Here is a 17,333-nt window from a genome sequence, read left to right as displayed (position 1 = left end):
CATAAAAAGGCGATTGCATTGTTCAACTATGCATTCTACTTTTGGTTGAACGGCCTTTCAACTAATCGCTTTCTACAAAGTTGGTCGCCAGCCAACATTTAGCCATTAAACTTTTTTTTCGTGCAACCCTGCGCGAGTTGAAAGGAAAAGTTGAACGCAAAATCGCCTCGTGCGAACACCTTTTAAAGCAAAACGTGTATGTATACGCGAATATGACCGCCGGGCAGGCGCCGCCCAGGGCTGTTTTAGAATATGGTACTATTTTTGTACCCGAGCGTACTTGTGCATAAGGGTATTTTAATTTTGTTCAAGTAAGCGATATAAATATAGACAAATGTATACTCAGAATGAAGAGAGATATCGATTAAGCTATTTCAGTCTGTTCGTCTGTGCACACGATTACTCCAGTAAAAATCTCGGTAAATATTTTAGACGAAATCAAACTGAAACTACGATATTTTCGAAAAATGCAAAGAATTTCAGGAACAGCTTGCTCTAAATTGTGATAAGAGGTAATCCTTTAGCAAAAAATATACTTATTAATTTTGGAAAATGTGTATGACACCGCCTATTTATTTCTTTAGCGTCATTAAGCAAGACATTGAGAATGTTTGATATTGAAAACTAACCACTCCTTCCTCCCTACATAGGTATAACGATATTTTTAGAAAGCGGCGGTTATGGCTTGATATGTGTACAGAAGAAATTACGATGACATATTTGAAACTACGCAGCGCCAGCGTGGTCGCCGGGGACTAGTAGGACGCAGTGGACGAAGCTACAGACTGTACAGAACACCGCACTCAGGACAGCGACAGGATGCCTCCTGATGTCGCCCGAACATCATCTATATGAACTGACGGACAAAGTCCAGAGGTTCATCAAGCAACCTCTGGACCCGTCAGCTTACCGACTGGCCCTGAACGGCATTCACAGGGAGTCAGTCTCGAGTTATGTAGACTCCTAGATCTGTGAATGCTGTTCTAGGCATACCGCCCCGGACATAGACGTGACGGAGCTTCATCTGCCTCGGGAGACACGAACGACAATAGCCCAACTCCGCTCTGGCTACTGCAGCAAGCTAAACTCCTACCTGAGTAGATTGAATGAGGATGTGCCAAATGAGTGTCCGGCATGCGGAGAGACCCCACATGACTCGAAACATCTCTTCGCATGCCCGGAAAACCCGACAACCCTAACGGCTTTGTCCTTGTGGACCAACCCAATAGAAGCTGCACGCTTCCTAGGGCTGCCGTTAGTGGAACTAGATGAAAACGACTGAGATACCAACCGATCTGGGCGGGGTTGTTGTAGCCGCTGCAACAACAACAACAACGACATATTTCTTGAAATCAGTCAATTAAGAATATGTAGTTCTTCTATTCTTTATTATTGTCTCCTTTATGTCTAAAACTGTAAGTAACTGATTTTGTTTTTGTTTTTGAACAGCTATCATCCTCCCCATGCGCCACCCCCACTTCCATATGCTGGTTATCATATGCCTCCCAACTATTATATGGGTAATGGGGGTTTGCCAGCAGCTGCACCACCACATGGCCCATATCGTGGAGATGCACGCTATACGTCAGCAGGCGATTGGCCCCGAGACAATCGCATGGATTTTCCGCCAGATTACCGAAGAGCGGACTATGACCGACGGCCGCAATCATAAACTCTCTGCCAACTTAAAAGCATTTGACTGCTAACATTTTTTTGCTGTGTTATGAATATAATTTCTCGTCATATGCCTATAGTTACTATAATTCTACAAATGTAAAGAACAAGCCGAAACTATTGGATAAGTGGATGTACTAAATACATAGATTAGTTCTTTAAACATAAAAACATCTATAAATCTGTAAAAAGTAATTTAGTTAAATACACTTATGTGTTTAAACACATCCAATAAGCTATTCCATTTAGAATTCCAAATTGGAATTTACAATATCATAACGATTCACTTAGTTTGAAGTATATACAAATGTACGTACTTGTCTATAATTTCATACGCAACAAGTTTTACGTTTTCATACATACATACACATACTAATCATAATAACGCATATGCATAAAACAAGTGGGTGATGTAAATTAATTAATAAATTAGTACTGTAATGATTAGAATCATCAATCAATGTTTATCATGAATTAAAGAAAATTATTTTGTATTTATATTATATTAAACTTTAATAAGTTTTATTGTAGTTTTAATTATACTATTCTATATCTGTAGACAACTGATATAATGCTAGATAACATGTAAGTTTATAAGAAAAAATTTAAAAGGGTAGAACAGAAAGCAACAAATTCAACTTGTAAAACTGCAATAAGATGTGTACCGAGGAAACTATTTAACTTGATCGTTTTTAAATTAATTTCAACAAATAGAAACTAGGTTTAAGCAACACAATCGCATAGGTAACATTATTTTTTTAATAATTTGATTTTTGTTTGGTTCAGTTACAATCGCATTGTTGTAACGCATGTGATTGCAAACCGGAAACATGAAAATTAATAAACAATTTAATTATAACAAAACCTCTAATATCTTTTACTTATATATGTATTGTAGTGGTGAAAATATCAAGCATTTTCAGAAATTCTGTTTAAGATTGAATAAAATACAGTTGCCAACAGTTTAAGAAATATTTGAGAAAGAACCAAATTTTATTTTTGATTTACAAACAGAAAAAATCATTTAGTGAAATAAAACTATGAACCCTACAATACCCCTGCGGTATTCCTCTTGAAAGGTTGTTTCGACGGTATAAAACGAAGGCCAGCTCAGTGGGTCCAAAACACTAGGGCTGATCCAATAGTGTGTTCGAAAGTAGTTAGACGGTATTTTTTGTCAAATGCTTAAATGTGCGTAGGCTTTGTCTTTTCCATAGACTTTGCTGCATGATGTTAGGCAAGATTTGTAACGAAAGGCTTGTAGCCAGTTGCAATTAGCGCATCAGTACTCGTTGCGATCTAGAATTAAAAATCGAGTGGCCAAGTAGCTTGAGGCTTATACGTATTGACGTATATTTTAAAATCGTGGGTTATCCGGTTTTGAGCGAAATGGGTTAGGTTTGGAATGTTACAAATACCGAGTTGTACATAAATACAAAAGGGGGTTTGTAATTAAAAATTAACGTTCGCTTTTTGTAAAAATTTGGAAAGTTGTGTAACCTTGGCATTGTTGTTTCCATTAAAAATCTCTCCAAAAGTTTTGTGGGTTTTGAAAATGTCGAAATTGTTTCTGATATTCATGAGTCTCCTGCAGTGAAAAGTCTGGTGTACGTAACCACCAGCTTGTCCACAGAAACACTGATTTGTACTTAAAACACGAATTTTACATAGATATGCTCTGTCATAAGTATGACCGGTTAAAATCCTGGGCTCGAATCGTAACATCCGTTCACGGGTCGAAAACCATATGAAAGAAAATTACGTGATACCGTCAGTCGTATAAGCTAAATGGGGTAAAAAGTACGTTCACGTATGTCATAATCCGAAAACTGTGTTTTTACGTGACGAGTAATACGATCTCGTATGTGACGATTCGAGCCCTGTTCAGCCGTTTGACCTCAGCAGGGGACAGTAAAAGTTTCCTGAACCATGTCTGTTTTTTCCTATTGCCAAAAGTAGCAGCAAAAAGATTAGGGTGATCCCGTGAGTATCCCAAAAAGGAGTTATACCAAATGTTGTACATGTCATCTTTTATCTGTTTGGTGGCTTCGTCCATCGTGGATCTGTAGTTTCTACTAGGACTATTAATCGTTCCATCTTTGGCAATTTCGTCAGCTTTCTCATTACCTAGTATACCTTTATGGCTCACAGTGTCCTTGAACCAGATTCAACTGAATCGGTCTAGAACGATGGAATTTCCGTTTAGACTATTTTGGGGGAGTGTTCCCGAGTTAGAATACGTGAAGTTTGAAATCGAGCCAAGTGCCGATTTCAAAAACGGTAACTTTTTCGATTTTCCGCCGACATTTTCGCATTTAAGTATAGTATAACTAAGACTGTATATGAGTAATTTTTTCAATATCGAACCCTAACCACCAAAATGACGTAAGGGAAATTTTTTTCAAAATTTTCTTTTTGAGGCAGAAATATTCCTACAGCATCCAGATGCATTTCTGCATCAAAAAGAAAATTTTGAAAAAAAAAAATCGCTTACGTTTTTGGCAGTTAGGGCTCGATATCTATGTATATACATGTATAGCCTGGGGGAATTTCGTATTCGTCTACTACAATAGCCGCCAACTGTTGGTCCACTTATAACGGCCAACTTTTATCTGGTTTCAAAAACATAAACATAAACACTTATTACTTTACAGGTGTTCTTTTATTAGTTAGTTCTTTTCATTTAATAATATAAACTTGTATTACCGTCCGGGCCGGTACTAAATATGAGACGGGCCTCCTCTAACCCTAGAAATTTTTTTTTTAATTTAAACGAACTTCCAACGTTATCATCCATATTCAGGGCTTTTGAAAAAAACCAAGTATTTTCGTAATATGTGGAGAATGTCCTTTTTTCGTCTAAAGGCAGAATTTGTTTTGCTGTACTGTTTTGCGGATCAAGTGAATGCGTAAAATAGATTTTATGGTTTTAGTCAAGCCTTCCTTTAAGCTCAGATTGGCTGTATGCAAGAAAATCGTCTTCTGTTGATTTCTGATTTTCCCCTCGATTCTCTTTGAAGGTCGCTCTGCAATTTCGAGCTCAAAATGTTTGATTAACCATGGGAAAATCATTGAGATGACAACATTTAGACAACACGTGTTGACTTCTGAACCTTTCTATGTTTCACATTAGGCCAGATTGGCGGCCGTTTTGACTAGCATGGAAGTGACCTTACCACACCATGTGCATCTAGACATGCGCTTTCGCATTTATTGGATATTATAAAAGCTATGTGAATATTAAATAATCAAATTTAACAACATTTTATAATTTTTATCTTCCAATCAAATTTAAGGAAAAGTCCGGGACCGGGGGGAAAACCCCCACCCTATAGTCGGGCCTGCACATATATGTATAAATATGTATACAATCGACTTGTATGTATGTAAATACATATAATCATTCGTCTAGAACCTTATCGAAAACCTATCTGAAAATCGAAAAAGTTACCGTTTTTGAAATCGGCACCTGCCACGATTTTGAACTTCACGTATTCTAACTCGGGAACGCTCCCCCAAAATAGTCTAATCAGAAATTCCATCGTTCCAGACCGATTCAGTTGAATCTGGTTCAAGGACACCGTGGGCTAGGCGTCCATACAATGTCTATTAGGAAATTTGCTTCAGATACCTTTCTGAAAATCCCACAGGCAATACTATTTGTGGTTTTGGGTTGTTTGAGTATCTGACAAGAAATGAGACTGTCGGTGAATATGGCCAGTTTGTGATAACTCTTCCTTTTTGCTATTTCAATCGCTTCGTCTAATGGCAAGTAGCTCACCAAAGGATGATGAAGTCTTAATAGGGATATGAAATGCATGTTCAGACTTGCCAGTTGTTTGATCCGCTAAAGACGCATCAGTGTACAGGATCTGATAATCATCCGCCAAATAGTCATTCAAAAGCTTGGCATAGTGTGCTTTGAGACACTCAGACGTTAAGGAGGCTTTATTGCCTGTGAAGGTTTTCAGAAAGATTTTAATATTAGGAGGTGAGGAACAGCAGTCAATCGCATCAAGACGGTCAAAAATGTGTTGATACTGTCGGTATACTGTCGAGTAACTTTAGTTTAAACCTGGATTTTCTATGATGGAGTTAGCTAGAGGAATATTATAGATAAAGATCTTAATCAACTCTTTTGCAGTGAACCATCGAGAACGCTCAGGAGGTGGGAGCTCATTCGCAATGGCGTTGATGGTGGAAACGGGAGTTGAGGGAGTGACTGTAATTTTGTTGAAAGCTGTTTTTGCACTGTTGGCAGCTGTAGTGTAACCATACTCAATCTTTGAGCGAACTATGGATTTATAGATATTAAAGCCTTCTGAGGATGAAGTCCTGATTTTATACTAGTCAAATATTTAAAGAAATTTATGCTTCCAGACGCCGCCTTAACCGTGGAGGCATAATGGTTTTTGCTAGTCATGGCGCTGTTTAGCGTTCTGCCTAGAGTTTTGAGCTCATTGACTTGTGGAATTCTATTGTTGCTTAGGAAAATGTCAATTTCTTTTCTTGGACTTTTGGTTACATGCATAACATTTTTTTTAGTTGGATTGAATGTCAAATTGAGCAGGTTACACTCAGCGCCAAAACGGCATAGTTTGTCTTGCAGGTTATCTACCGCGTCTTCGAACTGACTTCCAGCAGAGATGAACAAAAAATCATCAAATAGATAAAAGAGTTTGAATCATTGAGGTCGTGAAGCTGAGCAGTATAGATATTGAAGAGTATGGGAGAGAGGACACTACCCTGAAGTAGGCCATTATAAATCTCAGTGCTACAGTTGCCCAGTTGCAAAATTCTGTAAGAGAGAAAGTTAGTAATCCATTGGATGTATAGATTGTCAACTTGCAGATTGGTGAGTTGTTCTTTAAGTACGCCAATGTCGACACAGTTGTAGGCATTTGAGATGTCACTAGAGCAGAGGATTACCTGGAATTTTCTACTTTTAAAGATGTGAATTTGATGGAGCATTTGGTTTAGGCAAATCGAGGTTGATCTATTTTTTCTGTAGGCAAAGGTAGAATTGGGAAGAATGTTATTGGATTGAAGGAAATCATTTAACCTATTTTTAATACAAGTGTTAAGGGTTTTAAGCATGACAGAGATTAGGGAAATTGGCCTGAAATTCCAGAAGCAGCTCAAATCCTTGCCTTTGTTTGGAATCGGAATAATTTTAATTTTTCGCCAATAGTGCGGAATTTGGTTGCCTAGAAAGATATCATTAATGCCTGTTCTGAAGGAGTTTAGAGTCCTATCAGACAAGGATTTGAGCATGCTATAAGAAATACGATCAATACCTGCCGCTGTGTTTTTCTTTTTGCCAATCACATCAATAATTTCCTCATAAGTAATCGCCAGATCATAACAAGGCTCCGTTGGTCGGTTAATCTCTTCATTAGCTGCCTGCGCTGAAACTTGCTCCTTCAACATATCAAGGTACTGCTGATTGTTGTCTTCATCCCAAGAACCTGTGTTCTCCTGCCTATAGTCACCCCTCAATGCCTTAACGAAGCTCCACGCTCTTCTCCCCATGCCATGATTAATCTCATCAATTTTTTCATTAAAGTTTTCTTTTTTGGCTATTTTGACCTCTTTTTTCCAAATTTTACGCTGTTCGATGAGATTTTTTAAGTTTTCCGGACTTGGAATCTGCCTAGCTTTTTTATGAGTAATTATAAGGAATCTATAGATTTTGGCTAACCTCTCATTCCACCAGGATTTTGGTACTTTATCATTTCTAGTGGTATACGTTGCATTGCTAATTTCCTCCTGAATTTTAAACTCCAGGTCATTGATATTGGAATCACACTGAATCTCATTCAAAGAATTCAGTAACTTCTTTTTAACCGTGAACCTTTTAGGAGTTTTAATTATCGCATTAGTATCCAGAGTTATGGGAAAGTGATGACTTCCCCCAATTCGAATGGGATCAACAGACCAATTACACCGTGTAGAACTATTACTGAAAGCAAGATGAAGTACAGAACCACTCTCAGACCTGATGTCCCTTTTGTAAGTACAACTACCACCATTAAGGCTGTTAAAAACGGAGTTTTGGATGATGTTCGTCAGATGCTTACCTCGGTTGGAATCTATACTATCACCCCAGGCAACTGCTCTGGCGTTAAAATCACCAATTAAAAACACATTATTATAAGGTTCTAAAAAGTTTAACATTCTGGTCACTTCATTATTGAAGTCACCAATGCCAATATTAGGGGAAAAATATATACTACAGATGATGATGTTGGGATTTAAATTTTTGGTTTCTATGATAAGAATATCATAGACCGAGGAAAAAGGAATTTTTTTAAAGGTAATATCTTTCTTTACAGCAATTGCCACACCACCATAACCATCAGGGCGATATTTTTTAACAAGATTAAAATTAATAAGTTTTTGGTGCGGAGTGCGACTGGAAAGAAAGATTTCACTAAAACAGGCAAAATCAAATTCATATTTATGCAGGTAATATTCTATTGAATCTAAGTTGGCTCGAAAGGATTGACAGTTATATTGGAGAATCTTCATCTTGCAAAAAGGGGTTATATGATCCACTGATCTCTGTCTCATCTCTATTGGCAATTATGGCCTCAAATTGACTTTTTAAGGATTGTATATCATTAAAAACCTCAGTGTTATTGTTTTCTATAGAAATTTTTTGAGTAATACTAATTAGTTCCGTTATTAGCCGTTCAAACTCAGATACAAGTCCCTTTTGATATTCAGGGGTGTTAAAAACAGGGTTAACTGGATTTTTTGCTCTTGTACGCCTAGGTAATTCTTTAGTTTGTGGAGAAGGTGAAAAAGCCGCACCCCTTCTGGCAGTGTGACTGTATAATCTCCGAGTAAAATTTTTGTTAATGTTCTCATCTCTATCAGCTAACTCACTACCTTGTGACTTGAGAGGTGGAAACGCCACATCGTCAACCTCCAAAATGCTGAATCTATTGTTCCTCGGGAAATATTGGTCTAGCACCTCCTTCCTCGATAACTTTTTCACCGTCTTGATGCGATTCACCATCTGTTCCTTTTCCCAGCGCGGACCAGCCTCTTTATTTTTGGCCGAATGGCCATGTTTTCCACACAAAATGCAAACTTTTGCATTACATCCCGAATCCCTACATTCTGGTTTTCCACACATGAGACATCTTAGCTTGCTTTTGCATGACATTTTCGTGTGGCCAATACGACCACAGTTGTCACATTGTCTAAGTGGGGGAACATAAAATTCTACCGGGAGCTTCGCATAGTATATAATCACCAGAAAAACCTATCTTCAACGTTGTTGTGGGCACATAAGAGTCACTAAGAGTATCGTTTCTAGTAAAACGCCTAACAGGAAGTATCGTAATCGCAGACCTAGCTTCATTCTTAATCTCATTCTCATCAAAACACGTGGGTATACCCCTTACTACAACATAGAGTTCCAAGGCGGTTCTTGGAATAAATGGCCTTAGATTTCTTTTGATTACTCGATTATCACAAACAAAGTTATTAGCCGCAAAAGTGTTTTTAAACGTAATTTTATATAGGGTTCTGCCTATAGCAGTTATCAAGTCCATATCCTTTATTCGCAAATCCTTAATTTGACCGAACAAGGTCAAACCAGCCGTCATTTTTTCATTGGCCATCAGTGTATTAGCTGACGAGTCAACTAATACAAAGATTTCACCTTTGAAGTTTTGTGGGTATACCACAGACTCAAACTGTACTTTTTTTCGGTATTCGAACTAGCTGTATCTAAGGCACCTGACTTTGCAGTACAGTTACTGTCCCCTGCACATTTTAATTTTTTTCCTGTAATTTTACAAGCCCACCACCGCGAGTAAGCTCATAAAATCCAGAAACACTTTCGTTGCTAATAATTTTATGTTTTTTTAAGTCAATTTCGTCACTTTCACAATCATTTTGGTCATCTCTAGACGCCACCGACCATTTAGTCGGCGACGCCATCCTGCCCATCGTATATACTTACAAGTATGGAATCCTATGCCCCTTTTTGTCTATTCTCTTTCTAACAACGGACGTGCCTGCCAAACAGCGGACGTGCCTGCCAAACTGAAAAGCATGATGGCGGCAGTGTGTGACAGGCTCGTATTCAAGGGTTTCGTGAAACAAAAAGTGTTGCTGTGTTGCGCCATAAAATATTTAAATACTTTTTTAATGTGGTTAAATTGAATCATACGCTTTTTTAATTAGTTGGCAAAAGTACATATTTCGCCAGCCAAAATATATATATGTACCTATGTATGTATATAGCGCGACGCTACAAGATTCATTTATAAAAACGGTATATGCTAATGACGTTATTTATTAAAAATTAAAATAGATTTAAATAGCTCTGTACAGTGACATTTTTATAAAAAAAAATCGATTTCTTAATTTTTATGAATTTGGGTAAAATATTTAAATTCACATTTTTAGTGCATTTTTTTCCTATTTATTACTTTTAAAAATTTTATTTTCTTTAATAACCGTTTCACTGAGTTATACCTCCCATCAAAAATCAAACTATTTTATAAGAAATGTATTGACCTTTTTACAACGGCATTTAAAGAATTTTTTGCTCAGATTGAAAAATTGCCTGCTTCTCACACTTCTGTGGTGCTTTTTATTGTAGTTATTATTCTGTTGACATCTAAATTTCCCTACATAGATTTTATGTGATTGCCGATAGATTGATTACCGGCATTTCTTCTGTGAACTTTTTTTAACTACATTCATAAAAAAATTACTAATTTTGGTTTCTTTTTTTATCTTGAACTGGTACATATGTTTGTATGTAAAATGCATTTAAAAACGTCATTTGCCCAATATGCACGATGCAGCGAACAAAGGTGGCACCGTCAGACATACCCCTACTTTGAATTTGTCGATTTTGATAATTCTGATCTAAAAGTAAACGACGTATCAGAAACTTTAAATGTACTGAAATTCACTTTTTTTGAAATTCACCGCTTTTTCACATTTTCCTTATTAATTGTCATTGTAACTCATATATTTTTAGAATTCAGCGCAATTAAAACACGCTTACTATCGAAAAATTTATTATTGAGAAAATTGGCTGGTCTGATATTTTCTTTTAACATGCAATTCGGCTTTGTTTACTTTTTGTACAGAAATGTCATCGCCACTATGACGGGGCAATCTTGTACTCTTTCTTGTCAAATATGCATTTTGATGTAACTGCTATGAAGCTATGAATACTCATTAAAATCGTTTCAAGGTGGTCTAAATATATTTTTTAATATGAACTAGCTTTTTTAATTCTAGAAAATATCAATAATCACAAGAATTATAAAAATTTCTCTTCAAAAGATACGTTTCAAAGCATCCCTGTTGATGTCATAATTCAAATAAAAATTTGAATAGAAATTTTAATGCAAACGATTTTCCTCGATATTCATAATACAAATTTCTTCATTCTTTATTTTCTTCCACGCAAATTTACTCATTACTTTAAGTGGCTTTCATCTTTTTATTTTTGTAAAAAATAATATAAACATGTTGCTCTTGCCAGCTGCAATAGCTTCAATACACTAACAAAAGTGTGAATACCCAGTGCCCAGCTTAGAAAAGGAATCCTAGCATTTTGCCTCCCAAATGTTACCGTCTGACCTCCTCAAGATCCATAATGCCTCCGGAGTTAGTCAACACAACGTAACCAAATTGACGAGAAGGCAGCAAGTTGTTGGTCCACTTCCAACCATTTCAACCGATTTATGCGATTTAATGGGCCTCATGCATAAAAAATGAGTCTAAGGTCAGACTCAATTTTTGCACTAAAGGGGTGAGCTTAAGCTCAAGAATTTGTACTGAAAATCGAGTTGGAGCTTAAACTCACATTTAATGCATGAGGTCCAATATCTTTACTGCTACCTTGTGTCCAGTAAATAGTGGCCAATTTTTACGAGTGCCTGTGGGCCTCTGCCAGTAGCTGCAGCTGCGGCGGCACGTGATTGTGGCATAACGTTGATGTAAGCGTAACATAAAAACAGGTTTGGTAAGGTTTTTCGGGCCGCTGCTTAGGCCACAATCGCAAATGCACCCACACATGCGTACGTGCTGCGTAGAGACGTAAATTATAGTTTTCCCCGTGCTCCAGTTTCTTATCGCACTATTATTTCCCTTATTACTTATAATTCTCTGCCACGATTTGCGCTGCTCGGGCCACGGCTGCTTGTACAAGAAAATAAACCATTTGTTTAAACGATGATCATCTTCCTTGTCCGTATGTCGCTCTGGAAAGAAATATATATTAAATTATATGTTTTCTTAAAAATAAATGCAAATTTACCTAATTTTTCCACCGGCAGGCACGAATATGATGTTCAAAACAAAAGCAATGACAACGAATTTCACACACATTGATGTATTTTAGCGCAAAACGATAAGTTTCACAAATATTTTAAATTATTGCCTGGAACATACACATTTATCGTTATTATTGGAAATGCAAGACTTGGCACGCATTTTTAATTTCTTTTTTATTGAATTCAAATGAATAAAAACACATTTTTCTAAAATATTTCTCAATTTACATTTTAAAGTTTTTTCTGAAACTTGAATGTAACTCTGTGCGGAGAATGAGAGAATTGAAAATCAGGTGATCTCAGCTGTTTTCAAATGTAAACAAACAAAATGGCGCTTTCCATACTTGTAAGCCTATACAATGATCCTGGCCTTAGCTTTTTTAAGTGCCGTTAGCGGCACTTTTTTCTTGTTTTAATAGGCAACTTGAATAATTGCCCTAAATTCTACCACAAAGCTTTTTTTTTAAAAAACACAGAGAAAAAGTACACAAAATGCCAAGGCTAATCCAAAGAATGTTTCCCCAGATTAAATTAGTTTATACAAAAAATCACTCGAATTAAAGGTTTGATACACGCGGTCACAAAAGCCAACTAGTCAAAATAGTCAAAACGGTACACGCACAAAAAACTAAAAGGATAAGACGCGCACGACCCACGCACGCTCGCTGCCAAAATCCGAATGCATATTTCAAAATGATTCTCTTTTTTATAAAGCAATCGCATTTCTGGCTAGTATATTTCAGGACGAATGGATAAGGATTGAGCCAATAGCTTGTGTGACCAAATCCAATTTTTGGCAGCCAATGTCAGATACGTAGTTTTGCAGAACGACGATACGCGGTTTTGTACTTTAAACGACGATATATATATATTATACATTAAAAGTAACTCGTTTCTTCTTTGATGAGGTGTTATTCATTATCAGCCCTATTCTGCAATTCGATTCGAATCGGAATCGGATTAAAATTAACTCGTTTCCCATTTGATGAGGTGTTATTCGTTATGAACGTCTTTATTAGATGTTAGTGCTGTTTCAATTATTGCTTTTTTAGTCTGTCTATCGGAATTGTTTTAATTTCATTCTCCATTTCTAGTTTGAAATATTTTTTGTTCTTTTCCACAACTTTGTAAGGTCCTTCGTATGGTTGTTACAGTGATTGTTTTTTAATGACGCGCATAAAAACCAATTTACAAGACTCCAAATCCTTTAATATTGAATTAAAATTTCTAAAATGAATAGATAGATATTAATATGAGGTGTGCATCGCGACCTGGTGATCTATTGTGCCCTCTTCTCTTCACATCACTTGATCTAAGGTAAAATCTCTCAGAAAATTCAATAGGGCCTTCGGGGGTAGGGAGTGGATGTGCTCAAGCTGTGGCCACAACGAGCCTAGACTCCTCTCACGTCTTCTGCAGACTGCACCACACTCGGTGAGAATGTGAAGCGGCGTCTCGCTGGTCAAGTCACAGAACCTACATAGATCATTCGACCATATGCCCAGCTTAAGTAGGTGGCCTCTTAGTCTGCAGTGTCCTGTAAGAAAACCTGTTACAATTCTAAGCCTCTCTTTTGGGAGGTTTATTAAGCCTTGGAATCTCTTCTTGTTAAACCCTCCCAGTAAACTCTTTGCCTGGCGCATTCCTCCCGAACTGCGCCAGTTTAGATCCCTTTGTGTGAACCTCTCTCTCCTAAGCTCCTCCTTTATAGTATTGGGACCTATTCCCAGGAAGGGTGGTGGGCCAACTGGAGTGATGGCTGCCGTGAGACAGTCAGCCACCTCATTACCCTCTACTCCCCTATGGCCGGGTACCCACGCTAACATGATGTTATTGTGTCTGCCAAGGGAGTTTAGCCTCTCAATGCACTCAAGGACCAAGGAGGATTTGACTTCGTATGAGGCTTCGAGGCTTGACTATCGCTCAACATTATAATTCTCTCATTTCTGTACCCTCTACTCATGATTGTCTCCGCACATAGGTAGATGGCATAGACTTCTGCGTGCAAGATGCTCGGATATTTCCCCATAGGAACAGAGATTCTTGTTCTGGGCCCAAGGACTCCAGTACCTACTCCTTCCGGGCTCGCGTGACGTTACAAAAGACAGAAGTGGACTTTGACTTCGATTACAAAATTGCAAAACTCTGCGAATTGGGCAAGACTATTTGTATAAAAACTTTTGTAGTAATATTAGAAATGTTTAAGGTTAAGTTTCCAAGTTTTGAAATGTAAAAATCTTTTCTGCTTTATGTTTAATCAGCTGAATTATCTGACGTGATGTTATCTGGTGCTAAGTTACTAAAATTTCCATTGAAAACGTTTTGGATATATTGTTCTTGAAAAACTTTTTAACAGGAAGAAAACATACATTTTATGTCGAACGTACTTTTTATTTTGACGTCAGCGCGACCAGCGGTTTAATTTTTTGCAAATCTATGTCGTACTACGTCATGAACCAAAAATACAAGATCATCTAATCAAAGAAGCAAGAAAAAAGTATATTTCTGAGCGTTTTTGGCATCTGCCTAAGAATGAAAACAAACAAAGAAAGCGAAAAAGGCGCGGTGATTGAGTGCGATTAAATTGTTATCTATACTAATATATATTTTGAAAGCCGTTTTTTTCTGTTCGCAAAGCTCGAGATCGGCTGTACCGATTTTTTTGAAATTTCGGTTATAGGTTCTGGATGGGCTTCTCATTGTCTTAGGCAAAAAAAAAGTTTAAATACTTCCCTAAAAATGGAACTGCAGGACTTTAAAAATCCTATGAATCTAACATACATGCCCACATAACAGTGCTATTCAGCGCTGAGAGCGCCCTGTGCTGTTAATTCGTCCGAATAACACAGTAAAACTTGCAAGGAGAGAGCACAATTTTGACATTTCATTTGGAGGTGAAGTTGCAAATTCTTGCTGAGAAAACTTTTGCCAGTAAGAATTTGCAAGCAGGATTGTGGCACACGGTTGCATTTTTGTCAACAATAATTTGAATCAACAAGTTCGTTAAATTTAAAAATTAACAATCTTGTTGCGATTTACTAATGAAAGAAGTATGAAATATTTGTTTATTCAATTAATTTAATTAATTCCAAACATTTGAAAGGTACTCGGCTGAAAAAGCTGTATTCATAATCGGAACGCACTCGACACCGCTGTCGAAATAGGAAATCCGACAGGGTGACTTCCACAAAGAAATTGAAGCATATGTTGAAGAAAGTCAGAATAAGAAGAAATATACGTATAGGTCTTGTTTTGATTTCCACCTGAAATAATTTAAAAAATGAATTATGCTCGAAATGCAACCGTGGACGCCAGATGGCAGTGAAGCTTGCAAATTTTGCTAATTCTTGTTCGCGCAAAACTTAGTAAGTTTCTCTCTTTGGGAGACTAAGGTACCTTATTCTCTGAATTTTGTTACTGGCTAATTCTTAATGGCAGTTGCGTAGCGAACACTCCTAATGTTGATTCTTATGTTAAAAAAACAAATATGTATGTACAGTTCATGTAAAAACAAGTTTATGAAGTTTTAAATTTGTATCAAAAATCACGTAAAATTATAAAAAATTTGTTACCCTTTCATCTTAAAAAAAAAGGCAATTAGTTAAAAAAGTAGTGATAAATAATAAAAGAACAATATTTTTTATAATTTTACGTGATTTTTGATAAAAATTTAAAACTTCATAAACTTAAAATTGAAATATCTCAAGCAGTATTGAAGCGATTAAGCGCTAATGAGCTTTTTTGTAGGAAATAAAATTTCCTACAAGTTTCTCATTTACATTTTTTCTATAGCTCTTGTCATTTACGAGATAAATGCGAAAAAACGTAAATTTCATGAAAAAATCAGGTTTAGTGGCCCGTACTACCTCGCCGGTGTGAGTTACGACTTCGCCGCAGTGGGCACTTTTGTAGAGCATTTAATGCTGAGAAAATCCCCATTTTGGACAAGGTGATACCATTAAATGCCGCTGAGCTATAGAAATTAAAAAAAAAAAATAAAAGTTCCCGTGTATTTTAAATGGAAAATCTTCACACGCCTTGGCCGAGTACTTAAAATTAATATTAAGGGCTCAAACTTTCAGGGAATATTTTTTTGGGTATTTCCAACAAAATTTCACGATGGGACCGAAAAAAAAAAATAGTCGCAAAAAAAAAGCACCCTAATGTAGAGTCGTCTATTTTGCCACAAGGAGCAACTAACATTGCTGTTAGCACTTACATTTGTATATGCATATTAATATACATACATATGTATGTCTATAATTATGCATAAAAACCCTGTTGCTAGGTTTTTTGTATGGACATAAGTGAGCGCATATTAAAAGAAGAAACTCGTATCCATCTATGCAGATCGCAAAGCTCGAGAACGGCTGAACCGATTTTTTTGAAATTTCGGATACCTGCTGCAGACGTTCAAAGGATGGTTATCGGCTAACAAAAATCTCGATGGAACTTGGTATGGAAATATATGAAATCCATCGCATACTCTTGGAGAAAAATTGGAGCTATCGGAAAAGGGGGCGTGGCACCTCTCATACAAACCGAATAGTCATACTGCATATCTCTGGAAGTGTTCATGGTAGAGTAATGGAACTTGGTATTGGCGCATACGAAATCGATCGCATACTCTTGGAGTAAAATTTGAGCTATTGGAAAAGGGGGCGCGGCAACTCCCATACAAACCGAATTTTTCATACTAGAGTACTTTTTCATACTAGAGTAATTTTTCATGGTAGAGTACTGGAACTTGGTATTGGCACATACGAAATCCATCGCATACTCTTGGAGTAAAATTTGAGCTATTGGAAAAGGGGGGCGTGGCACCTCCCTTTCAAACCGAATTTTTCATACTGCATATCTCTGGAAGTATTTATGGTAGAGTATTAGAACTTGGTATGGAGATATATGATATCAATCCCATACTCTTGGATAAAAATTGGAGGTATTTGAAAAGGGCGCGCGGCACTTCCCATACAAACCGAATTTTTCATACTGCATATCTCTGGAAATGTTCATGGTAGAGTACTGAAACTTGGTGTGGAGATACATAAAATCAGTCGCATACTCTTTCAGAAAAATTGGAGCTATTGAAAAAGAGGGCGTGGTACCTCCCATACAACCCGAATATTTCATACTGCATATATCTGGGAGTGTTCATGGTAGAATTTTTGAACTTGGTACGGAAATATATGAAAGCAATCACATGCTCATGGAGAATAACTGGCGTTATTGGAAAAGGGGCCTGGTCTTCATACGGCATGATTTAATTAATTTTATTGGCGCTCGTTTTCAATCAAAATTTTTGTGGATATTTTGATTATTTATTTCCGCGAGGGTGAATGG

At 36.9% G+C, this 17,333-nt stretch overlaps 1 protein-coding gene and 1 long non-coding RNA gene across 2 annotated transcripts in view; one reads left to right on the top strand and one right to left on the bottom strand.

Moving 5' to 3' along the window:
• Positions 1–2,538, top strand: part of LOC118735279 (chromodomain-helicase-DNA-binding protein 1) — a gene marked incomplete at its 5' end in the record, with an annotated part of 39,261 nt that extends 36,723 nt beyond the window's left edge. Inside the window, 1 exon segment of the mRNA XM_036464941.1 lies at positions 1,450–2,538. Coding sequence (XP_036320834.1) covers positions 1,450–1,672 — 223 coding nt within the window.
• On the bottom strand, positions 2,212–9,692 carry LOC118735280. Its single transcript, XR_004992555.1, has 2 exons — positions 9,653–9,692; positions 2,212–2,973 (listed from the first exon to the last, which is right to left on the bottom strand). It is a non-coding gene; the product is annotated as an uncharacterized LOC118735280 (long non-coding RNA).
• Between the last annotated feature and the right edge of the window lie 7,641 nt (positions 9,693–17,333).

The sequence above is a fragment of the Rhagoletis pomonella genome, unplaced genomic scaffold (assembly GCF_013731165.1).
Source record: "Rhagoletis pomonella isolate Grant_MI unplaced genomic scaffold, Rhpom_1.0 Rhpom_scaffold_00003, whole genome shotgun sequence".
NCBI classification, from domain to species: Eukaryota; Metazoa; Arthropoda; class Insecta; order Diptera; family Tephritidae; genus Rhagoletis; species Rhagoletis pomonella.
Note: the sequence above shows the minus strand (reverse complement) of the source record. Positions and strands in the feature narration are given on the sequence as shown.